Here is a 26,809-nt window from a genome sequence, read left to right as displayed (position 1 = left end):
ACCCCCCAATGTCTCTTGTACCTATACATTGTGTTTACTGTGTTTATTATTCTTATATCTTGTACTGACACTTTCTTGCATCTTTGTGGTCTTGCTAGCTAATTTCGTTGTCCAGGCAACTGTACAATGAAAATAAAAAGTCTGAAGTCTTGAAGAAGTCTTGAAGTCTATACTTTGAATGAATTCTCAAACTTGTAATTCCTATCTTGAACCACAAGATGGCAATACACATGGTTTTAATCACCCGCCAAACCCAGGGAAATCATTTTATGCATAAAAATATATAAAAATTGTACTTTCATTGCCACAATGTGATCTTTTCTTTTGTTACCTGGCCGAATTCCCGTCCCACATGTGCATTGGTATGCTCTGGGTAAAAAGTCTTTGATTCAAATCAAGATGTTTGGTAAATGTATGTTTAGGACATTCACATTTTTAACTTTTTTTGCTCAGTTGTAAAAGATATTTAAAGTTCTAATAAAGTCCTTATGTCATAAAAGTACCCATGATATTTAAAATAAGGTGAATCTGGTGTTATTCAAAAATTCTCCAGACACACTTATCCCATTGTTAACCCATATTTTTTCTATAGTTCTCTCTCCTCACATCCAACGTTAGCACCATTAAATGTCATGTCAATGTCAAATGTCATGGGTTCCTTTAAATCAGAGCTAGATAAGATTTTAACAACTCTGAGCTATTAGTTAAGTTCTCCCCAAACGAGCTTGATGGGCCGAATGGCCTCCTCTTGTTTGTAAATTTCTTATGTTCTTAATGTCTATGGTATTAAAATTTGTTAAACAGTTTTGGGGGAATTATATTATTTAAAGAGAAGTAAATATATAAATTCCCGTATGTATGTGTGTGTTTTGAGTAAAGCATTTGTGTGTGTCCCACACAGACACACTATGTTTGTTCATTCGTCTGTCCATTTATTTGGTTCCTTGTATGGTTACTTTGCAATGGATTTGGTGTCCAGTCCAGGACATTCCATAGCTTAGCCGTCCTGGGTACTTGGTAAACAATAACCATTTGATGGATAAACATTTTTTCTTTTTACAGGAAATAGACTGAGATACCCAAGATATGCTTCTCAGATTTATGATGGTGTAACATCATCTGTGCTCTCGGCCAGCAGGAAAGCTAAGCCTGGAATGAAGGTGTAGTGTGGTTTCCATTGCTGAGTATCACAACCCCCCAGGAACCTGACAGGTCCATAAAGGTAAGTGCTGCAGCTGTTAAAGGATCCCTGTCTGATTAAGCCATACTCTCCTCTGTGGGATTATGCCAGTTTTCACCAAGAGTTATGTTCCAATATGACTCCAGTTCAAAATGACTCAATGTATCCGGTGTGCACTATTCATAAATTTAAGCCTTTATCGCATGATAGAGAAATCATTTAATTAAAACCAACCCTTTAATAAAAGAGAACAAAAAAGTGAGATACATTTGGAATTTTTTATTTTATCAAATTTTTCATTTTCCAGTTACCAATGCATTCACAACAAAACATGTTGCAGTCAAATTATATCACTTCACTTTGTAGTACAATTTCCTTTTTAGTTTATGGGAAAGTGGTTTTGTATATTAAAATGATCAAAATCTCACAGAATCTCAGATTATCATCACTTCATCTTTTGCAGTGGGGGGCTGGTAATAATATATGTGACAAATAGGATTTTAGGGGATGCATTACAGCATTTTTTTTCCAAATATAGTAACAGTTGATTCTTGGGATTTTTAAGACTTTCCACTGAACGCCTTAAAAATATTCAAGCAAAAAGCTCAGAAAGTGGCAACACCGTCAAAAATAAACCAGATAAACTAATAAACTAAATGTAGTTTAATTCTAGAAATGGTAATGTATTATTTTAACTACAGGACATTAATTTAGTGATAGTTGACCTTAGCTTATTTCACAAGTTGATTAATAAAAAACAATAATGCGTCAACAACAGTGTGCTACTCTGAAGAGGCTTATGAATCAGAAAGTTTACATGGTTGAAGTTCACACTGTAGAAATGCTTAATAAACCTGACCATCAATAATTTACAAGCAACTACAGAGAGCATGATCAAATCTCAGAATATTCCAGTTATTGTTTTCTATGACCAAGACTGAAGTATTTTCCTAAACAATTGTTCTGCAGTGTGTATACTGCAACTGGCCCAAAATGAATTGCTCAGTTCATTTAACCAGATATTAAAAGTAAATGAATGTGTAAAAAAACATAGAACCAGAGATATTTTTAAGTCACAGTGATTATATATGGGCAACTCAAACAGTTTCCACATTTACCCTTCATTTTCCTATCAATCACAAACATGGTAAAATGCTGGTTATGTGGACATGTTTGTGAAGAATAAGATCCAAACTGACCAATCCCTCTCACATCTTAACAGGCACCTGTGCTCTTTAGACAGCATGTCTCTGTCTTGCCAGAAAAGAAACAGGAAAGTATCAATTGTGATTCATGAACTTTCTGTTTTACTTTTGTTTTGTTTGTTTTTCTTTAAGGAATACATAGAGACCAAAATGGTTTTTAGTAACCATAAAAGAGAGGGAATGTTGGCTGCAGCCCTCCCATCCGTAACTGTGCTTCCAGCAGGGAAGCTCTTACCAGTGGGCTTTAATTGGGGCTTGAGTTGCAAAACTCGGAAACATCTTCCTTCTCTGCCGCCACTGTATGACAACTGCATCCATTGAGCCCAAACAGGAGTTTGTGAAAGGTAGTCAATGCCCTGGAGGCACTGCTGAGTTTCTACGGTGCCGTGCGCCGTACAGCTGCCAGTCGGCTGGGTTCCTCACACAAAACCGGGCTTCATGGAAGATCTGCGGCATTTCGGACAGCCCTTAGTCCCATTTGACTGGAGGCACCTGTCAGGATTAAGACCATAAAGTCTTGTTGAACTCTGGTGGGGATCCAGGTAATTTTCCAGAAGACAGAGATAAGGTTGCGTCTAAAATGTCATCTAGAGAGAGCGATGCATTAAAATCAGCTTGCAATCAACAGACACAGCAGGACCATTAACTTGTTTAAATGTCATGTTATAACCAAGAGCAGGGCTCTGTTTTACGACTCATGTAAGAATACATGAAAGTCTTTCAAAGCTTTATTAATAAAGTGTGGCTTATTAAGACATATCCACTTGTCCCTTGTTTAATTGGTCATTCACTTACAGTATTTCCTTTTAAATTTATTTCCAAGTTGTCTGCTTGGTTTGTCATCAAATTCCATGCTACCTCTATTTTGAGAGAAACAGTTGGGGGAACAGTAAGAACAAAACACTGATCTAGCACAGGGTGACACATTTGACCAGAACAGTTGCTATCACAATCTTCTGTCTGTCTGTCTGTCTGTCTGTCTGTCTGTCTGTCTATCTATCTATCTATCTATCTATCTATCTATAAGCACGTCCAGCATCCGTGTGACTCTACACTTTGGTCTTATTTGTAGAGGTAAATGTTGAATATGAGCTACTGCAAAGTGCTTCACAATGAACAATACAGCACCAGCAGGATTTCGTGTTTTTTCCAATGAGGAATCAAATTAGATGGTGGCTGTTACATGCCTCCGTAAGGAATTCCACCTGTCGTTTTTGGTGTTTAGTTTAAGCAGCTGTCCTGATCCCTTTCGTTTGGTTGTCCCAGTAACCAGACCAAGGCGAATGCCAGGGAACTGAATGAAGCAGGTTCTGGCTGTTTATTTAAAACAATGTTACCGTTTTGTTTGACCTCTTCGTTATTTTTAAACCAAACTCCTCTGTCGCCAAACCCTCAGCCACTTGTGTTCATTCACCTGTGTAACACAAGGTAAACATGCAGATTCCACACTCACACAGAGCGCGGGGTCGGGGGGAGGGGGGGGGGAGATTCAAACCCAGGAGGTTTGAGGCAACAGCGCCACCCACTGGGCACTGTTCTTAATCTCTCTGTCTAGAAGATTTTGCATTATATTTTACTGAGAATCTACCAGTAGGTATTTACGAATTTTACTTTGATATGTTCATGAGGTGCTATAACTTACGCACAACTTATGAACAACTGTTAAAGATTGTAGTCAATATTATTGTCTTTAAATTTGTTGAAAATGTTAGACTTTTTCCGGCATTTAAAGCCTTGCCTTCAGCGTTTCATGCCTCGCTGGGGTATATGGGGGGGGGGGGCACCAGGGGAGAGTGCTTACTTGAGATGGAAGATATGGGAACATGGTAGGGCCTGGAGCTGCTGGTTCTTCTCCCCGATGGACTCGCCACACATGCCGCAGTAGAGCTCCAGCTCCTCCACACACTGCAGGAACTTCACCACCTGCTCTCGCAGCTCCTCCTGCTGCTCCTTCTTGCGGAAAATCCTCTCATTCAGGCAGTGCACCTTCAGAGAGCAGAGCTGCCATACAAAGGAGAGGACGGGGGGGGGAGATCACTCGGCATGTTTTGGCAGACGTGCCGGTAACGGAGATTAAAACCACTGATAATCAGGTTTCTGGAGGTCATTAATAAAAATCTGTCAGGGGAAAAAGCCCAGAAGACTTTTAACAAATGGAGTATCGGGGAAAAAAGTTTAGAAAAACTACAATTAAGGCAGGATTCATTTGCCATTAACCATAATAGAGGGATTATATGTGCATGTAGAACAATGCTGTGTTTTAACTAGAAATTAAGATCTTATTGGCATTGAAAATTCACAAGCCTGGCATTATTTTTAATAATGTTAATTACCATATTTATATATTTTTTTTTCACTGAATGTCTTTAATTAAAAAAAAATGTTTCTTAAAACATGCTTTAGAGCAATATTTTTGAATATTTGTGGACTATGATGTCTATCTTCCAAATACTTTTCATGGTCAGGGTTGAGTTGGACTGTGGCATTTTATTTCAAATATGCTACACAACATTACGTAAAAACAGGTGAAGAAGAGTCATACAATCATCTAAAACTCAAAATAACTCAAAAACACCCCTGTCGCACGGACCACGTTGCCACACATTCTATTAGATGTTCATTCCAGACTAAATAATCATTCCAGAACTGCACATCACATTTTGTAGACCCTTCATCCATCAAAGTACGTTCTGCCATTTTAAAAGCACACTCCACAGCACACATGCACAGTTTATAATTAAACTAGAACATCTGAACAGAGAAACAAACCATGAACTGACAAGACCAAACCTTCAGATCCATGCAGTTGCATGCATACATTGGAAATAACAGACATAAACTTTAAATCAACCTACAGAGATCAAATACCACATAAATCAACTCCATACCTGCAGAAGAACTGATCCACATGACAATGTTACACTGACTAACCACAAATGCATAGTCAATGCTATTAGACCCTCAAAACCAGTTATGACCCATAACATGAACTGGAATTACAGACAGACATTTAACAGACAGTGCTTATAAAACATACAATGTCATTATCAGCTGCAAAGCCATATTCTAAAATAAGACAGCCCATAATTACCCATCCAAATTTATAAACTTCAAAGCTATGGAATTTCATTCCAAAACGCCCCCAGAATTCCCAGTTACAGACCTGCACTCTGTAATTACACACCCAAAGTCCATAATCACAGATTCATAATCTTAAATTACCTTTGAGCCCATTGAATGAAAATGCAAGTTTTCAAATATATTACAAGCAATAATTTGGTCATAGGATGTATGTTTCTGTAGCTGGTGGTGAGTCAGTACAATGTTGCAAACAGAGAGACAAGTTACCTTATTTCCAACCCCCTCTGCCAGCTCTTCTGCCCTCTGCAGGGATTCTAGAGCCTACAAAATAGGAGAAAGTATTGTATCATCTATTTAAGTTTAGATTCAATTACCACATTAAACTCACGTACCTCCTGATAACATATAATAATAATCTGCGATTTACGTCATGCATAAATTTTCTGAAAAATTATACATTCAAAGACGTATTTTATATAATATGCATGAGTATGAAATAAGCTCAACTTGTTTAATTACAGAACAAAGAACAGACAGATATGCTTGCAACTTCACCATCACCGTGATGTCAGTAAACAGTCACTGACACTGTATCAAAGGGATTTCTAAAGGACAGCAGTCATTCGCAATAAATTTAAGATGCGAATATCTCAGACCTTGTCCAGCTCATTCCGCTGGAACCAACATTTTCCCACGCCCAGGAACACGGAGGCCTGTCCCAGGCGGTTGCCAATTTCAGTCATGATGCACATAGCCGACTCGTAGCGCGGGAATGCTTTCTGCACACCGGGACAAGATTAAATAAATAAATAAATACAACATCTTTTTCAGCTGATTCAGGAAAACCAAAGGAATAAACACAGCCTCTAAAGCAGGGGTCTCCAACTCCGTTCCTGGAGAGCTACTATCCAGTAGGTTTTCTATCCTACCTGGCTTCTGATGAGCCACACCTGTTCCTGGTATTTACCTGAGAACTAATGTGGCTCATCAGAAGCCGGGTATGATAGAAAACCTACTGGATAGTAGCTCTCCAGGACCGGAATTGGAGACCCCTGCTCTAAAGCAACATGTTACATTTGTTACAATAAAGCAACAAGCAGGATGCTCCATATTTAATAAATGAACAATGAAAAATGAGATACTATACATGCCTATAAATTCAGCAATTGTTTTACATGAAAGTATATCCATAATATTTATGGAGGAGCAACTTTTCATAAAAATGAGAGGAATTCGACACCTCACCTCAACGTCCTGACGGCAGCGATGGATGTCTGCGAAATTGAGCAGGCATAGCGCCTGCAGAGGGCGATCTTTATGTTGCATCGCGATCTTCATTGATTCCTGGGAAAGAGAAACAATACTGAACTTCATTTAAGACAATGATTTGCAGTGTTTTAATTTGCATCATTCAACAAACATTCTCATACTGTGGCCTTATGGATACATTTTGCATTTCCTTTTAATTGGTTATTATTTCACATAAGATTGTAGTTATGTTCTTTAATAATTTAATGGAAAATTTAAAGGTCACAACAAAACTATATTTTCTGCCTTCCAGCTTAACCTTCTATGTTACTCCAGTTATTTATTACAGTATAACTATGACTATACTCCCTTTCTAAAACCATAAAAACCTAGTTAGCCTTAGTAGACAGGTCTCCTGTTATTTCATGTCCTATCTTCAGAGCACTATCAGATTGTGAGAGTAAAATAATACCTTCAGTTACTCAGTGGTCACAAACAGAGTGCTGTGCTCTCCTCTCTACCTTCTGTTCTTCCCTCTATAATATAGGTTTTACTATGAGAACCGCTGTGCTACCAAATTTCAGTCTAGGTGCCACATCTGTATAAAAAATACGACCTGGAGCCTCATACAAGGGGTATTAGGGTATGTATGACATAGAAATCCCATTGAAGTCAGAGGTGATGTCATTAGTCCAGTAAGCCGCTCAGACATACTGTACATTTTCACACCACACGATACATCTAGACTACCCGTATCTAACCACTGAAATAGACAGATAGATAGATAAATAGATAGATACATAGATAGATAGATAGATAGATAGATAGATAGATATAGATAGATAGATGATAGATAGATAGATACATAGATAGATAGATAGATATAGATAGATAGATACATAGATAGATAGATAAATAGATAGATAGATACATAGATAGATAGATATAGATAGATAGATACATAGATAGATAGATAGATAGATAGATAGATAGATACTGTAGATAGCATTGCATTGCATTTGGCCGTCATACAGCATTTGACTAAGATTAGAAACATGTCTAGCACATTTCTGTCATTTTAAGAATACAGCCAAGAAGACGTGCCCCACATTCTACTGCATGTACTAATGACACTCGCTTTGAAACTTTCTTTGAAGTGCTTCCAGCTGCTAAAGTTGCAGGAACAAATTAGCCCTGTATGTGACTGTGTATCTTTCACAGTTTGAGCAATTTAAATGCTGGTTTTGGTTCCATCGGCCCAGCAGTACTGGAGGTCATTTTTCTGCCGTCAAACAGGACATCTTGAAATGTACCACAGAACAAACGGTTTCCTATATTGTGATGCAGTAAATGATGTAAGGTAATGGCGTGACACATGCTACCTTCCCCATTCACATTCTGGGTGACATCACTGTGTAAATCGGGATAGAGAGCCGTGCGACATTAATTTCACTAGATTTACACAGATATTTTGAATTCATAATCTCAGTATCACTAAATATAAGAAGCTACACCAATCATTTTAAAGCAATCGATTCTATCAGTATTAAATACACAAAATACATACATTTTTAAATATGTAGAGGAAAGCACATGGTTCTCTATCAGTATTTGCAATATCTTTGATACAGTCCAACTTTAATACTGTGGACTGCATTAAAATGTCTTTTACTGTCTTTATCTGATTGTAATGCCTTTGATTAACACGTTATAAGTTTCTAAATGAGCTGTACAGAGGGTTTTTATTTTGCTCTCTAATGCCCTTCCCAGGGCGGCCCGCTAAGCTCCCTGACGCCACGACTCTGCCCACCCTAGTTTAAAAATTCCTCAGCTATTCCAGGCATTCGCATCTCCCAGTCACTGGTGCCCCTCCGGTTCAGATATAACCCATCTGGCTTAAACAGGTCCCATCTGTTCCACACGGTCTTCAAGTCTCACAAACCTAAAACCCCTGTCCCCCAAAATTTAATTCACGCATATATTCTCGTTACATCTCAAAGGTTTCGTAGACTTGCATGTCTTTCTGGCTGAATTACGACCACCGTAGAAATTCTGTTTTTAAGCTTGTAGACTAGTTCCTTCTTATGCAAGATGACAAACACCCTACCCTTACCTATGTAAGCAGTATCAACGCTGGCCATTACATTTAGATCCCCTCTAGACTTGGCTAATAGATAGCCCACTTGCATAAAGAAGTCTCTGAAATGATCATCCAGATGGCAACATGCCATTAGAGAATACCTTTGGTAATAACAATATAACTGTCTACCCTATAGATGATGAGTTCTGTAAGAAAGATAAGGCATTTGAGAGATTCTGTCCCTATGCAGTGTGCAACTTTGGTGGCAACTTTGGCCAACAGCCATCTTATCCTCTGATCCAAGACACCCCCCCACCCCATCTGCTGCAGCATACACACAATCTGTTAAGAAACGTATTGTTTTGCTTCCTCCCAACTACCTGCCAGACAGTCTACATTTTTGCTCCCTCCCAGGAAGCAAAATCATGGAATATCTGGGGGTCCCTTATGACTGGTTTGGAAACATTGTGCTAAACGACAGATGCTCTTTAAGGTAAAGAATTCCTAGTTGCAGGTGGTCGGGATCAAATCTTATTAAATGAGAATTATAATTGAGAATTAATCTAGCACATATTGCTATTGCTGGAAAAAAATACTAATTGGCAGAAAAAAGAATGAATAAATAGTTAGATATGCTTCTATGAACAAAGGTCGTAAATGTCTTTTATTCATAGATGTCAGCATCTACTTTTTCAGACCACCTACCTAGTGCTAGTCTGTCAAATGAAGGAATATACTGATATGTGTATATATAACGTGTTATTACAAGACTGCTATTTTACAATCATGCAGACTGTTGCCAAGACCTGTACATCTCTCAGCTGCAGCTTTGTATCAAGTTATGCAAACTATATACATGCATAAATATTGCATGATGGATGTATTAATGATTAATAATTGCATTAATGATTAATGAATTATGTCAACAGTTACTATTCCTAACAGACTTGTTAATCAATTAGTTATGTGCATCGTATAATCAAACATCTATCAGAATAAGATTGCTAAATCAAAATACGCAATTAAAAGCTATCAGATCATAAACATGACAAATTCTTTACCCTTTCCTGGGGGTCTTTATTTTGAGATTCTTACAACTTGTCAGGTCGTCAAATAATCCATGTGCAGCATAAATTACCGATTAAGTGCAAAAAACCTAGAACTTTTTTTCCTGATCGGAGGACAACCTTCTAACATCTGTTAAGTTCATTAAGTCAAATCGATGCCTTTGGGGCAGATTCCCAGCTGGCAGGCAGACCAAGGATACTTCACATGAATATCATTCTGCGAGTTCATAAGTGATGCGTAAGAAAAGAAATAATAAGACATTTTTATTTTAACTTTATTTGATGCCCACAGGGGTAAAGCTTTTGTTATCTGGCAGCTTGTCAAAAATAACCAACTCCCAGCGCATTAATTCCATGCCAAATAAACAAACAGCAGGAAAGTGTATACTGTCGTGCAAGTGGTGCACATGAGGTAGAAACATGGCTGTAAACATGGAAGATGGATAAATTATTGTGGGTGAAACACTGCAGAGGAGTCAAAGTGAGTTTGCTTAAAAAAAAATCACATTTTTGTAAGAGCAATTTATTGTGAAACAAATACGGTTGTTAATAAAAATGTGGTTTCACAGTTGTTTTAAAACAAACTTTTTAAAATAGATCCAAGACCAGTCTGCCCCCATAGTAGAGAATTATGACACTGTCAACACCCCCTTCGTCCCACCATGGTCGACAACTTTTAACATTGCGATCCCCATGAGGAGGACACGTTCTGACACAGCTCGGATTAACCTGGATCATTATTAGATAAACCTTTCAAAATGTAAGCATATAATATGCAAAAAAGCAAGTTACTGTTATACGACATCTGTTTCTTGTTCATTTACACTTGCTAAAGAGCACAAGATTACCAACTGGATTCAGCCCAAATTGCTGCATAAAATTCGAAATAATTATGCACTTTGCAAAATGAATGTTTTAGCAACATCTTGAAATTCAAATATATAGTTTCCTATTAATTTAATTTGCTAAAGGACTCCAGAAAGATTTCACTAAAACCTTTTCACCTCTCATCACCTTATGAGTGCTATTTCTCCCTGAATATTCATAAGCACACACTGTGATTGACGTCAACGTGCCACGGACGTCCTTCAACAGAGCAGCTTCCGTGATGCTCCAGACACAAAATGTAACGTCTGGCCAGAATCTTTCATGATATACGTGCAATAACCACAAGAGCTACAGTAAGATGGTGAGCAATGTCAAATAGCTTTGGTCAAATGACCTGGTACATAACATGACTATGATGTGGTACATGTCTACGACACTTTTATACAAGCATCATGCCTGTCTGAGAAAACAGTGGGTTAAGGGGCCAAAGGTGAAATCACTCTGAACTCATATATTTATATCAAGGCACTGCCCATTTTCACGAAGACTCACACCCCTAAGCATTTCACTGCTTTATCCATCCAGCTACCATAAACAGTAAGTACTTTTTAAAAGATGAACCAGCTAATAAACACACTGCAATGACTGTCGATCCACTGACTAACTTCTGATTCTAGGCAGGGTTAAAAGCGGCCTGCATGGGGTGTTACAGTAAAGCAGGGTATATATAACACTCATAATCATTATTAATATACACACTATGGACAATGCAAATTGGTAACACTTTACTTGAGGGGGCACAAATAACCTTGTTACTCAGTTACTACTCAAGAACTAATCATGAACTAACAGTTCCTGCATGAAATACATGAGCCGTCATGATTGATTAACAAACATAGGATCAGTGTGTAACTAACACTTAGTTACTGGTTAATTAATACATTCAGTAAGAGTGTACTACTACATTATTCATGTCCCCTCAAATAAAGTGGTGCCTGTAAATCTAGCTGCATGTCTTTGGACAGCAGGGAGGAAACCATCATAGGAGGCCTGTATGACATAGGGGAACATGCTAAACTTACACACACATCGGAGGATGGATTTCTAGAAGAAAGCAGGGAGTTTGCAGAAGCATAACAAATTTCAACACTGGCAATACCAAGGCAAGATTGGTAGAAATGAAAAGGGAGTAAAGCAATGTTTGTGTTTGTGTGAGCAATCACATCAAGCAACTGCAAAAGAGATAAATGCAACGTAGAATGGGATCCCTGTATCCATGCTTTCAGTAACCGCAGTTTCAGTACTGCGGTCCCAAAAAAAACTGGAAAATTCCAGAAATTAACGATTCATAAGTTTCAAACCACATGCCAAATGAGTACAGGCTGTAACATGGTGATCTGCCAGCCCAGTCACGCCCAGTACGTGACACATCTCCCTTTGTCCCCAAACCCACGCTTCCCTGCAGAACTGTCATCCAGTCTGCCTCTACCATTCCCACCGATCGCATTCATTGCCACGCTACCGCAGTGTCTGTGTTACAAAAATGTATAACAAGCATGATGAGGCTGAAACATCAGAATCCTTTTCATCAGAATCCGCAGTTTCTAATATCTGCGGTATGAACGCAACTGGGGCTGGGGCTTGAATCCTTCCACTGTGAGTTTCCTCCACAATCCAATGACGTGCAGTTAGGCTAAGTGGCATCTATAAATTGCCCACAGTATAGGATCGTGTGTGAGGGTAGGACATCCCAGCCAGCGTGTGGCCCTGGCTTGTGTCCTTCACTGCCAGTGAAAGGTTCCAGTGGATGGATGACTGATAGCTGATACGACTTAAATAAGACAATAAGAAGCAATTTCTCCACGTTTTGATACACTTCCGAAGCTCTCGGCTCCTGCCTAGGACCATGCACCTCACCTCACAGCACTCCATCGAGTCCGGCAGGCGGTCCAGCTTCCTGTAGGCTACTGCCATGTGGTACTGACTCATAGCTCGGTACTTGAGACTCCAGCCCTTGCCGTAGTCATTGACCAGCTCCGCCGCCTTGCAGGGGAAGAACAAGGCCTTCTCATAATCCTGCCAAAGCCCAGATGAACAGGGTGTAAGGGTCACACGGCAACCAAGAAAGACCCAGAAAGTTCTACGGTGCAAAACATCATAAATTACAAACTTCTGAATGACTCATATCCTTTAAAATATTAAGCCACATACTGACTAAATAATGTTAATTTTAATAAGCTAAGGAAACTATAAAGTATTACAGTTAAATGACTTAAAAGCGTTAAAAGAACATTGGTTTAAATGTCTTAAGGTGATCACTGACATAGTGTGTCTGTCTGTAATGACAGACACACTATTTACTACTTTTCACTAGAGTGCACTGGAGTGTGTGTTGAGTTGTGGCTGCTTTCCAACACCAACAGAGCCCTAGAACTTTAAGGATACAAAGTGACACCCTACACTGTAATTCACTATAATGCTGTTTAACTTAACATTTCAAACTTGCCCCCACAACCTGTGCTCTGTCATCAAGGTGAATCAGTTAAAGATGCTCAAACATATCTGAAGGAACATATTTCAGGTCATCCTCACTTAAGGTTATTACAGTGAAATTACAGTGTCACAGTGAGGGAAGAACAACCAGAATGATGTTCTAAAAATCTGCTTAGAAAAAGTATTTTCTGGAGGCTACAACCGGTTATCTAGGTATATGATAAAGGTACCAATTGGGAGGAAAAAGACAAAATCTACTTTGTAATATTTCTTACAATCAAAAGTTGTTTTGTGCATTCAGCAGCCCCAATTCCCATACATCTATTTCACTGGAGCAGAAAGGACACCTTTGTAAGTAGCATAATACTGCTTCTGGGATTTGAACTAGCAACCCAGCCACTGGAAACACCCTAAAGCTGAATGCTTCAAACATCCTACTACATATGTCAAAAGCACAAGCAAAACTGACACTTAATCGCATATTATCGCCTTATACCGGATAAAATGTTTTCACAGCAAGCAAAATCTTTGTATGTTTTAACAAAAAAAAGCACATTTAGATACATTAGCCTATATAAATACACATTGGCCTACATACACTGCATAGCCCACAGGTATATTGAGTGTTTGTGAATAGCAAGTGATGCTATGTACCACAGCAGTGCAAATGTAACAGCAGGCCTCTAACTTACTCCAAACCTCTCACAATTTTCCTGCAGCCTTCGTGTTTTTGTACTTAGCATTAGTGTTAAAACATGTCATTTCATTTTCTATCCCCCGTAACACATATTCTTAGTTTCTGCGTAATACATGATTTTGCCTAATGCCGCCATAGCTGCCATTTTGTGCTGCCTTTTCTCAGTACTTCATAAGATCTTCCAGTTGGTATTGGGGGGCGGGGGGGGGGGGGGGCATTAGGCAAAATTGGAAGTCCGCCAGTGATTTCACTGCTGGGCCCCTGAATAAGGCCTTTAACCCCCAGTTGCTGCAAGCATTAGCTAACCATTTTTTTATTTGCCAGAAAAGATCATTACTTACTCACCAGGAACTACCCACAATTCATTTATAGAAATCAAGCTGCTCAGCAGACAGTGAAAGGTTTTAGGATTTTAATTTTTTTATATTAATATGTTGCTAATAGTAATGCGCAACACTGAGGTGTTTGATAGCTACTTCCACATCAAGAATGGTGAATGATCTAGTAAACATTTCTGTGTAGTTCCTGGTGCTGTCGGTACTCTCCGCTAAGGGGACAGTACTGTACCTTGAGCTGAACGTAGAAGTGGCCCAGGCTACAGCAGACGCGGCACTCCAGCATCTTGTCGTCATTGTTGTGGGCATAGCGGAGAGCCTTTTCGTAGCTCTCCAAGGCCTTCTGGAACACGCTGAGGCCGCAGAAGGCGTTGCCCATACTCAGGCACACCTGACCGTTCAGCTGCAGGCCGATGGTGGTCCCCTGCATGTTCAGGCAGGTTTTGCAGTAGGAGATGGTTTTCTGGAAGTCGCACAGCTTCTCGTTACTTCGTGCAAGGTTCAAGTAGCCTTCTGTCAGGTAGTCTGGATCCTCCATCTCCCGGGCTGTGTCGATCTGAGCTAGGGCGTACTGCCGAGGATGTAAGAAGCTCATGTGAAAACCTCAGAAGTTTAATGTTTCGGACACTTGCATTGGCCTTCTAGTCCAAAAAGGCTGTAGGAAGGTTGAGTCTGTCGTCACTGTGTTACGAAATTGCACTGAAATGCATTTTGGATGATATTTGCACGAGACAAATAAAGGAATGGGCCTCCGGTACTCAAGCCGGCCACTTTCAAGCACTTTCAAACATTTTTTGGAAACATGGTTTATCTGACATGTTAGAGATGAATAACATCTGGACTTTTGTCTGTTGGCTGCTTCTCCAGTACAGGGCTGCGGGACACATGGATTTTACTTTATTTTACTCAGTATTGTTCTAGCAGACTGGATGGGGATTCAATAAATCTGGTCAGTAGAAAATTTTGACTTTTTCAAGTGGCCATTTGACTTGAGTGCTGACAAACTGAAGTTTGACTTCAGTGCTGACAGAATACTCGCATGCACCCTTTGGCAAGTGATACAAGTAATACAAGATTTAATCGGCTGAAATTTATATAACTCATGGTATATAAGGATTTTGTGTATTTCAAAAAAATGACATGAAGTGAACGGCAGTGTGATTGAAAGACCACTGCTTTGTCTACTGGGGACAGGAAGAGCATGATAGGCAGCAGATGTATCTGTAGAGACAGGTATGGTGGTTATGTCACATGTCAGGTGTCTTTTTATGTTTTTCCTTCTGCCTCCCATATTTCCTTTAAACCCATAATGGCCAAAGCATGTTTTGAGACTTAGAGCAACAACTTTCTTCACCGTGACCATTAGTATTGGACGCCAGGGCTGAATTAAGTAGCAGCTGGGCCTGTGTGCCCCTTCGTACAAGTGTGAGGAAGTTCTCAGAAGAAAGAGAAAGACAGAGAAGATCCTCACAAATCACAAAGAAGAACCAAAAGCCTTCCAGAGGAAGATCTCCATTTAAGATAATCCATTGAGATATCACAAAAAAAGATTAAAAATATATTTAATAGTGCAAATTAGCAAAAGTGTAGATATTCATTTGAAAATGAGTCTGGTGCCACTTGGAACACTTAGGTCAAATGCGTATTTAGTCATGAAAGAATACATATGATTAAAAATATGTTGAAAATAAAGTTTCTGTCTCTCTTGCAGCTGGTGTTATTCGCAATGCTAACCTGGAACAGGGAGTGCTAAAAGACAGTCTGGGATCACAGGAGGGGACCTTACCTTCAACATCTCTTTGTACTTCCCCATCTCAGAGTGGGCAGTGATGAGGCACCCCAGTACCCGGAATTTGCCTTCAGGGTCTGACGTTTTCTCCAGCACGTTCATCCAAATGTTCAAGGCCTTTTCTGTCTGATTGGACTGGTAAAGGTGCAGGCCCTTTTCAATCTGCTGCTTGGTTTGGTCCTGGCCCATGTCTGTTATGAGATGCCTCATAAAAATCATCCGCTTTGGTGTCCCGTTCACTGGCGGACGGAGGAAAGGATCTCCTGCTTCCTGCAGGGGAGACCTGAAAAAGAAGCAACCCCAAAAGAAGGCACGCTGTCTAAAGCTTAGCCTGGAGAAGAACCAGTGGTCCAGTTTGTTAGATCCAAGAGCTAAGGGATGGGTGGCCGGAAATTCTGGTGGGCTGAAGAAAATTGGTTTGCTACATGGAAGAACCTAGAAGCTAGCAGTATATTGTCCTACATGCCTGAGAGAGTCAGAGAAGAATGCAAAAACTCCATCAATTAAGGTACCTGCTGGGGGCTATAGGAAGTCCCAGGCATAAGCTGGAATCCTTAGAAACGTTTACGGGACATGGCGGACCGCTGAAAGAAAAGGCACCCGTGCAGGACACATCTCCGAATGGCTGCGGTGCCCACAGCCGGCCCCCGTGCGTGTCATGCCACAGGCAGCTGGCGCTGTCACTCCACAACACGTGCCTCTGCAGGAATTTAGCGCAGCCCTGCCGGGTCTCAAGGTCGGGGCAAGATGTCCACCGATATCCTCGAGATATAAAACGCAACCACTCTCATAAAATGGTTTGCACTAAAAACCACTGAACGAGGCCCGCCGCCGGACGCGGGGATTTATGGGGTATCAGTCATGGCTAAGAGACAGACAGTCGGAGCTGAGCCGTTTTCACAACATCCAAGGAGCACATGTGAGGCAGTGGGATTTCAGCAGTGCATCGTGTCTCCCCTTAGTGTCAGCAGACAACTCTCAGAATAGTTCACAAAGATCACTACGCCGGTCTTGAGTTACAGCACCGGAGCTACGCTAATGAGACCAGAAGCTTTTTCTCCTGCTCCATCGTTCCACTGAGATACGAGTTTTTGTTTTTACCACTTACAATTCACACAAATGGCTACATCTGCCAAGATTAATCCGGAAGGTTTTGTAACGTGTTGTCGATGCTCAATATAGGTAAGTCGTACTCGAAAGGCTACATTTTCTGCTCTTTATTATTTAGAATTATTTATATGACAAATTGCTAATTAATTTTTTTTAATGAAAAATAGGCTTTCCGTAGAACACTTCTGAATGTAAAATTACTGAAGTGCAAGATTCCTGAAGCAAAACCCTGAGGAAGTAGGATGCAGGTGAATGACCAATCCCTAGTTCAAATGTACCAATGTAACTATCAACTTAAATACCTCTTAATCTACAAAAATGAAAACTATGCCTAGTATTTTGTCATAATTATGCATGCAGGTCTCTCAAACTTCAGAACTGGACACTAATTGCAAACAGAACGTCTCACAACGACTTCAGGAAGCAGCAGCTCCAATATAAGTGTTTAACACCTTTACTCTGTGGGTCCATCAGATATTAATGGTAGAGGACACTGCAATTTGTCTCCTTGATGAGCTGCAACAGGTTTTCGAAGAATGTCCCGCTGCCTTTAACAGGGATAGAGGGTGACCTTGTAGACTGCCGTTGGTCCGGTATATCATAAAAATGGCTGAATTTCCTCTTTTCAAAGTACTAGCTGACTATTAGAACGTAGAAGTCTGCAGTACACATCAGTTTTGTTTAATCGTTGTCCTGATACGTCTGTTAGAAGAACCACTAAAATCCCATCTACGACGAAGTCACATTATTCAAGCAACTATATTAAGTTACCAAAATATACACAGTAGGCATGTGACTGCATTAGCAGGGCTCAAGACTGCAACTAAAATAACCGCAGTGCTAAGAAATATTTCAGCCAACAGAATGTTTTCATTATGATTGCCAGCAGGATAGCAATTAAAATAGCTTGTATCTACAAAAACCTAAAGAAAGGGATGTGCAATCCAGATCCAGAGATAAAGTAAGTGAACTGATGTGGGACCCATTATTTGAAGTATTTTGGGCACAGAGAAGAGCTCTTATGATATTAATGTTTTAAGCTGGTGTGAATGAACAAGGTGGAAATACTGTATGCCAGAGGAACTTGCAGCTAACATGCTGAAGATCAACACTGTGTTTCAGTGATAAATGTGCTTCAGAATTTGAATGATGTATATAGTTAATTTTGTTCTCAGTTTGTGAATTGTACAGACTGATTTTGAAGTTGAACAATAATTAATATTAAGCAACAGTTAATGCTCAATTAATAGCTAAGTGAAAATTATATGCCAAAACAGTTTTTGGGGGTAGGTATCAAAATATTCATATTATTTTGCTACTTGGTTCATGAAATACCCCATCTTCGACTGAAAAAGCAGTAATTCTTCAAGGATTTCGGGTAAATGATATTAAATGGGTATTTGTCAATGTACTGTGCAATACCGACTTTTGTCACTAGAGGCCGCCACATCACAATCTTCTTCAACCACGTGCTGCAATCGAACCTACTTCTACGAGAGACTGAAGTGTACATCTCGGTACATAGCAACAGCTGGCACTGTGTAAAATAGTTGGGCTACGAAGAGGCAGCTTTTCCCCTTTCCCCTTTTGTGATACTGGCTCCCAAGAAACCCCTGTAAGTTTATAAAACAATGGCAGCACAGTATTAACAGGTAGTGGTGGCTTAATGGTTTGGGAAGCGCACTCGTGGTTGCAGGTTTGAATCCCTGATCAGCAGGGCGCCACTGAGGTACCCTGAGCAAGGTACTGCCCCCAAGCACTGCTCCCCAAGCACTGCTCCCTGAATTAGCAGCCCCCTGCTATGTCACATATGGGTTAAATACAGAGGACACACACACACACACACACACATATATATATATATATATATATATATATATATATATATAATGTTCTCTAGAAGGGGATCCATCTCCAAATTAACCCATTGTAAAGAGATTTAAAAGACAGAAGAAAAGATAATTGCTGTCATCTCTCACCTTTCCATCCACCCTTTCAATCACTCCCAGCTGATGGAAAGCTCAGGACACTAAAAACCAAACACTATCTGGCCTGTTTCTTCCTGCCTGGATCTGGTGTAAACAAGACAGACTGACTCAGTGTTGAATAATTATTGTTTCACACCTTGCATTCTACCTGCCTTCCGTCTCACACTCAAACACCTCTCTGTACATTGCTTACCTAACACATCCCTAATGATGTTATATTTGTTTTTAAATATGTCTCAGCAAGAGGATGTTACACCTCAAGTTACACTGATGATTCGGCAAGCTTGCAATCAGTCCCTCAATCATCAGTCACTGATGGTCCTTCTCACTCCATCAGAATCCAAAAGGACTCACAACAGGCAAAGGAGACAATTTGGATGCTGGCATCAGACGTGGATAGTTCAGGTCATGATTTTTATTTTTTTAGTTTGCATATTGTACTGGTGCAAAATATATGGGCCTATTGACTTGGGGACCCCTGGAAGAATGAGTTACAGTCAGAGGCCATGGAAAAGGAGAATCACAGAAGTAAAAATCCAGACCAAGATTTTGTTTCATCCAATCAGTTGAGTGACTGTGACACTTTATACTCAGTTGGCTGGTTGAAACAAAGTCTTAGTCTGGATTTATAGTTTTTGGACCTGAACTATCCACCTCTCATTTAATCAAAAGCAAGTATCACATAGTTACGGGCTAAATGCGGTCAGGTCCCCGAAACTGTTTCAAAAAGTGTTGTTTGGTGTCCATATTGAAACCATTTTGTGGTATTTAGTCATGAAAGACGATGTGGCCCTAACATACACCCTCGGACAGAAATTGTGCCTGTGTTGTTTTCGGACTGATCTCGTGGTCTTCTCAGCTTTTCCTGGTGAGGATTATGGTGAGAACATTCCAAACAGGTCAGATCAGGTCTCCTTTTCCACGGCCGCTGACTGTAACTCATTCTTCTAGGCGTCCCCAAGTCCCCCTGTAAAAGATATATCCATTGTGTGTTAACTTTAAATAAAACTGCTTCAGTTGTACATGTCTGCAGTTAGTATGTCTTGATGCATGTCTGTCCCAGCAGTAAGCTATTAAGGTTCTTTCATTCATGCTTGACTGTTGCGATGCAAGCTGCACATCCTGCAGCCATGTGCGGCACGCCACTCTCACCCCCTAAGTATTACAGACTGCCCTAGCAGTGGACTGAAGAGCAGGGGGATGGCTAACTCAGGGCAGGTCTATACCAGTCACCCTCTGGGAATGCTAGCTGAGTTATAACTTGAATGATTTATTCGTTTGTGCTCTCCTCCATCAGCTTCCAGCTTTTCCCCACAATCCCTCTTACCGTACGACACCAAATGAGTGAATGAGTGAATTTGTTAACTATTAACTGTTCTGTCAATCTATGCTGCCACTTGTAAATTCATGAAAAACGAATCAAGGCAAGATACAACAAATAAACAGTCAATAGGCAGACATAATCCATTAGTCACATGAACACATATTATTTCAAAGACAAGTACCCCCTCATTAAGGAAGGACACCTTTCTAAAGAGCATGGTAAAAAAAATCCTAATAAATGATGTCCCACAGCTATATTCATTAATTCTTAGACATTAAGGTAGGAGGTCATCATTCTGTAGAACATGGCATAAAATCCTTATAAATGGTGCCCAGTGGCCATATTCAAGAGCTCTTAAAGATATCAACAGGAGTACAATCACGGACATGCATCTGACTATGTGATATTTTAAAGGGCCAGTACTGAACTTAAAGTGAGCTTTGTTCAAGGTTGAACAGCTGGAGAAATTAAGACTTTAAATGTCTAGCCCCATCCTGGGCTATTCCCTGAGTTGCGCCCTCGGCTTCCGGGATAAGCCCCGCCCCCTCGCAGGACAAGGGAGAACAGAAAACGAATAAGTGAATGGAGGAAACACTATAATCACATGATGGCTGTCTTGCATGCACAGAAGCTGTAACCTGTGGGGATTCTGAAGTACAGTAACTCAGCCCATTCAACTTCCTGTTCTGCAGATAGATTTTATACAGATAGATATATTTTTCACACCACACAGTATATAAATAAAAAAAAACAGGAATACCTATTTGCTATGTAAATCCATGACTATTTTGAAACTGAGGAGTGTGTACTTTGCTTAGAGGATCACAGTGTTACATACCTTACTTGATGGATGGTATTATGATAGACTGCGAAGCAGTTCTTTAATCCACCTGCTGCTTTGCGTACGTAAAGCCAAGTTGCTCTATCTGAAACCAGCTTTATTTGTAGTGTTATTTATAGTGTTATATACCTAAGTATGCAGTGGGTTGAAGAAAATAATGTGGAAAGCAAGCAACATATTAATTTCAAGTGCATGATAAGTAGTAGGGGCTCTCTATTCCTTCAGAACAGCTTAAATCCTTTTTGGAATGCTGTCTCACACATTGTAAACTGTGTATAGAAGGCGATTGGGTGATTAATTAAGAGGAAAAGACTCCACTTCTCTGGGGGATGAAGGAGACACACACAGGACCTTGGTGTATTTGCACATGTGATGATGTTCACTGGCATGGAGATAATAGGAAAGGATCTGCCAAAGAGAATTTATCAGACTGAGGACAGGGAGAATTCAATTGACTTTTAAAGGCAGATTGAAAACTGTCACTCAGTAAACAGGTAATACATCTGATGTGAATTATGCCAATAACGTGGAAGATTTTTAAATACATTTATTTTAAGACTATAGTTGACCTTGCAGTAAACATTACAATCCTAGCACACATGTGCAGATTTAATAAAATTTAAAATAAAGATTCATGCTGTTAAAAAAAGTGCTCCTTCATATTAATAAAACCTTTGAGTTAATAGGATCAGTGCGGTGAGCTACAAACAAAATATCACAAACGAGGTGAATCAACAGCTAGAAAAATATTGCACTTTTGGTACTACAGTGGGCCAAACATTCAAATGAGCACCCAGTTTAAACACACAACCTCAACAAAACACCAAAACACATTTTCTTAAATATTTCAGTAAGCCTCTAAGTTTGGCTTCCCTGTTTAGAACCTGAGAGGAAAAGTTCTATATATTTACTACATACTGTACATACAGCTAATCGTAATAAAATAATAATAATTGATACCGTGGGGAAATTGTCATCACACCTCCCTCAGCTTGCTCTTTGTAGAGTAAGCCGTCTGCGAAGGGCAGCCACCTGTTGGGGCGCCCAGGGAGCTGGGGGTTAAGGGCCTTGCTCAAGGACCCACAGATGTGCTGAGGCTGGGTTTGAACCAGCAACCTTGTGATTACAGACACTCAGGCTTAGCCCACTGAGCAACACACAGCCCCAAGAGGAAAAGACTCCACTTCTCTGGGGGATGAAGGAGACACACGCAGGCCCTTGGTGTATTTGCACATGTGATGATCTCCAATGAGATCACAGGAAAGGATCATCTCCAATGAGATCACAGGAAAGGATCATCTCCAGTGAGATCACAGGAAAGGATCATCTCCAATGAGATCACAGGAAAGGATCATCTCCAATGAGATCACAGGAAAGGATCATCTCCAATGAGATCACAGGAAAGGATCATCTCCAATGAGATCACAGGAAAGGATCATCTCCAGTGAGATCACAGGAAAGGATCCGCCAAGGAGACATCAGACAGAAGTTGCAGGATGATAAGGTCACAGGGTATTACTTTACTCTAAAATATTTGGTCCCTTAATTTCAATGTTTTTTTTTTATTAATAACCTGGGTTCCTTGCAGAAATATACAAAAAATAGACATCTTCTAAACATTTGATATTCAAACCTAATAAGCAAAACAGTGTCTCAATTATCTTTGGACAGTGCCGAGTTTTCTCTTTTCCTTCAGTAAATGAAATAAATAGAATCCTGTTGTTCTCAAAGTGGGTTCTTCAGCAGAACTCCTACATTCCACTCAAAGAATTTTGTCCTGGGCTGACAGTCTTTCCTGTGGTTGGGTTCCCTACTTCGTTGTATCTGTTGCTGAAATATGTAAATATATTGACCATGAAGAACACGATCCCAAACAGGACCAGAAAAATCCAGATCTTTCGGTTCCTCTTAGAAATCTTCGGAAACAACCAATCAAGGATTTCCAAAGCCTCTTCATATTTGCTGCTAAATCAAAATCAAGGGAATAATAATTGAAATTATGCTGGCTAAATACAATGAAAAACTTTCATTGATACATCAGTGGAAAAGCTTAGTGGTTTAAGCTTGACCTTGCTTTACATCAGGTTTGACATTATGATGTAGCAAGCAAGAAGATCACCTTTTAAATTTTTTCTCCTGAGATACTTCCTGTTCCTTCTCCTCTTTCTGTTCCTGGATCTCATCTTTGACCACCTTCTCTTCAAGCTCCCTCATCTCCTGAAGCTCCTTACTTCGCTTCAGTCCTTCTTGATATCTGAGTCGTTGTAGTCATAAAATACATACTGTTTGCATTTACAAGAGTAAATAATAATTATATGAAAATGTAAAACATTCCAAGCCTAGTACTGTTTACCCTTTGTTGTAAGCATCTTCCTCAATCTTGGCTTTGATCTCTGAACTGATTTCATCAGTGCTGCTAGGAACAGCTGGCTTCACCAGAGCAGTTAGGTCACTTTCCTGTTCTGTCTTTCCACTTTGGAAAAATGGGGAAGAATGGGTTTTTTGGCCACTGCACAGTCATGACAAAAGCATTCCTCAAAGTATATTTGAAATTAGTGTTCCATTCCAGAGAAATATTAAGTGCTGCTTACCTATCATAACAAATAAACTTTCCAGCACTTTCTGTTTGGGTGTTTTAAGATGTGCACATTCAAAGAGATGTATTTTACTCAGCAAAATTTTACATAAATATGTAAGATGAACAACAGCCTGAATGTCTGTGTCTTTTCTTGTCAGTGAAGTCTTACGATTTAGACGTGTTGATCAAGTAAGTTCTGAAACTACATTGTCGCTCTTGCGTTACTGAAATATCGTGAAACTACACGCCATGTCTGGACTCTGTCAGACCCTGGATGTTGGATATTTATTGTATTTACATTATCTCCAAGTAGCACAAATCATCTGCAGCTGGGGTTTTATGGAGCGGCAGTAAAGTTATTTTTAAGCGCACTGATAATCTCACAGTTACATAAGTGAAGCCTGATGCAGCTTCATCCATCCTGTTCCCGCTGTGCAGCCAATTAGCCTAAATGAACCCGAGGCTCACTTCCTGGAGGTCACATGACCCGGCCTCATGCAAACGATTTCTCCTGATAAGGGCTATTGTTTTAAATAACAGGGCCCTTTTGCAGCACCATAAAAGGAGCAAGAAGTAATGCACTGCATTCACCTCTCAGTCTCAGCGTGCTGTGTGGAATCAGTAGGGCTGCTGCCTTTCCCACTGCTTGCCTCGCACTGCAAAAAACAATAAAACATAGTGTTGGGGTTAGAAAGGATCTTTGAGTCAAGAGACGAGGCTTCAGCACCCCATATTCAATTTATGACTATAGCGCTACAGTGGAGAAACTCATGGAGTGGAAATGTACCAGTGCAGGAAGCCCAGAGGTGGGAGGGTTCTGACCCGGAATGTTCAGTAGGTTGAATTTGGGAACCACAGCAACACTGACTCTCCTTCTTGGCAGGGACTGGAGCAGGGAATTTAAGGAGAAACATCTAGTCAGAAACCTGCAATGTTTGCTCTTCCGCTACCTCACTGCCATCCACTGTTATCCGGTACCTTCTGCATAATCTACAGCTGAGTGACATGGCATACCTTTCCAAGGGTCAGAGACAGGGATCTAGACGTCCGTGGAACTCCATCATCTTTATGAAACAAACAACACAACGTGAGGAACCACAGCCTCTACACACTGCGCTAGATTCCTCCCTCAAAGAGAACGCTAACACAGTACAATCGCTGCTACCTCCAGTGTCCACCGAGCCACTGTAGCAGCGGTTGGAGTTCTGGTTGGCCAGCTTCTTAAACTCCATCAGTTCAGCGTGATCCTTCTCATAGGTCCTCTTCAAGTTCTCCACATACTGCATCATCACCTCTGTGGCCTTGTTCATGCGCTTCTCCTGTCACGCCAGGTTCAAGCACACCATTACCGCCACGTAAAGCAGGAAATATAGCCATCGTACACCTGCGCTTTCTGGCTATTTGCATAGGCAATAACTTCTCATTCCGGATATGAATAAGTGCCTTTCTGTGTTATTCATTTTAGTTTTATTTATACATAAATAATAATACAGGTATAATGTTATGCTTAATAATGAAACCAAAATCTACTTTTGCACATGCCTTTTCATGCAATTCCATTGCCCATTTGTACATTTTTCTGTCTCATGTCCATGACTCAGTAATTCATGTTTAAATGTGTTATATATCTATATTCTATTTATTGGCCAATGAGAAATTATATCTTCTGTAAGACCCATGCATGATATATTCTAACTGAAGATGACTATAAATATACATTGACTTCAGAATTCCAACAAAATCCATTCAACATTTTGTATTAAATTTATACGTTTAATCTGTTTTTATATTTATACCATTTTGCCACCTTGTATCCAGAGTTATTATTCTTCATGAAAACTAAAGCTATAATAAAACATTTTTGTAAACTGAAATAACATATGAATTTAAATGGGGGGGAAAATGTAATTAAAATTATAAATATTGCTTCCGAAATACCTGAAATAAAATAAGAACAGACATAAAATAATTTCCATTACCATACAATTTAGCTAAAGTACTAACTTATCCTTAATTACCATTAATAATGCCTGGAACATTTTTTTGTGGAGATTAGCCCATAATGTGGACTGTGCATTCATGTAAGATCATCTAAAGAAAGGGCGGACAACTGTCCCCTAGAAATAAAATTTAGCTAAAATAAATAAAAACTAAACAGAACTATATCTTTAAAATAAAATAATATCACAACATTGAAAACTAACTAAACCTAACTGGATTTCAAATGAAAATTGAAAATAATCTAAAAATAAAAACTAAATTAAAAAAAACCAAAGCTACAATAACGCAGTTTGTAGCATTATTAGCTTGACGGTTAGTGGTGTCCTCTTACCTGCCGAACAGCCCCCACCATCTCTGCCCGACTGGAGAGCCGTGTGGCCAGGCTTTGTAATACTATCAGTGTCTCTAGGAGGCGCTGGAAGGCCTCCCGTTGCTCAGAGTTCTGCCACAGCGTTACGGAACCCTGCACCAAAAAAACCAGTATGATGCTGCAGGGACCCGTTTGGGAGGAGAGATTAGATTTTTCTCATTTTTTTTTTCTTTACTCAGCGCCAGGAAGCAGCTGGTCTGTAACTGCCGACCTTCAAGCAGCATTTAAATTCTTCCAGTTCTTTGTCTGTATTGTCCTCCGTCAGGTTCCGCTCTTTTTCCGCATGCTTCAGCCGCATCTCGAGGGTGTAGCTGTCGTTGCGGAACGCCAAGGACAGCTGCACAAATGCATTCTGTTGCGGGGAGAGAGCCACCGAATTAGGCTGTTTTTAAGAACATGCATAAAGCAAACCACTAACTAGACAAGACATCAGCTATACCCACATCAATATTCAGCTACAACTACAGACCCACAATGAACATCCGATATAATAAAATGGGAGGTAAAACAACATTCACTGATATATCCTTTCTGATACATAGCAGAAATGTCCCGGTGGAATTCAGAAATGCGGCATGCAGTGTTTAGGGCCTG

At 40.0% G+C, this 26,809-nt stretch overlaps 1 protein-coding gene, 1 long non-coding RNA gene and 1 pseudogene across 2 annotated transcripts; 1 reads left to right on the top strand and 2 right to left on the bottom strand.

The window, feature by feature from the left end:
* Positions 1-1,444: 1,444 nt before the first annotated feature.
* rapsn (receptor-associated protein of the synapse, 43kD) lies at positions 1,445-16,643 on the bottom strand. The gene is made up of 8 exons (XM_072718278.1): positions 16,001-16,643; positions 14,447-14,785; positions 12,607-12,765; positions 6,712-6,810; positions 6,123-6,245; positions 5,734-5,787; positions 4,187-4,386; positions 1,445-2,877 (listed from the first exon to the last, which is right to left on the bottom strand). The coding sequence occupies exons 1-8, from the start codon at positions 16,220-16,222 to the stop codon at positions 2,805-2,807; spliced, it is 1,269 nt and encodes a 422-aa protein (XP_072574379.1). The 5' UTR covers positions 16,223-16,643; the 3' UTR covers positions 1,445-2,804.
* A 402-nt stretch (positions 16,644-17,045) lies between these two features.
* On the top strand, positions 17,046-20,123 carry LOC111832972 (uncharacterized). The gene is made up of 2 exons (XR_011993857.1): positions 17,046-17,185; positions 17,281-20,123. It is a non-coding gene; the product is annotated as an uncharacterized lncRNA (long non-coding RNA).
* A 1,675-nt stretch (positions 20,124-21,798) lies between these two features.
* LOC111832971 (uncharacterized) overlaps positions 21,799-26,809 on the bottom strand; it is a 34,003-nt pseudogene continuing 28,992 nt past the window's right edge.

Source organism: Paramormyrops kingsleyae, chromosome 11 (assembly GCF_048594095.1).
Source record: "Paramormyrops kingsleyae isolate MSU_618 chromosome 11, PKINGS_0.4, whole genome shotgun sequence".
Classification (NCBI taxonomy): domain Eukaryota; kingdom Metazoa; phylum Chordata; class Actinopteri; order Osteoglossiformes; family Mormyridae; genus Paramormyrops; species Paramormyrops kingsleyae.
Note: the sequence above shows the minus strand (reverse complement) of the source record. Positions and strands in the feature narration are given on the sequence as shown.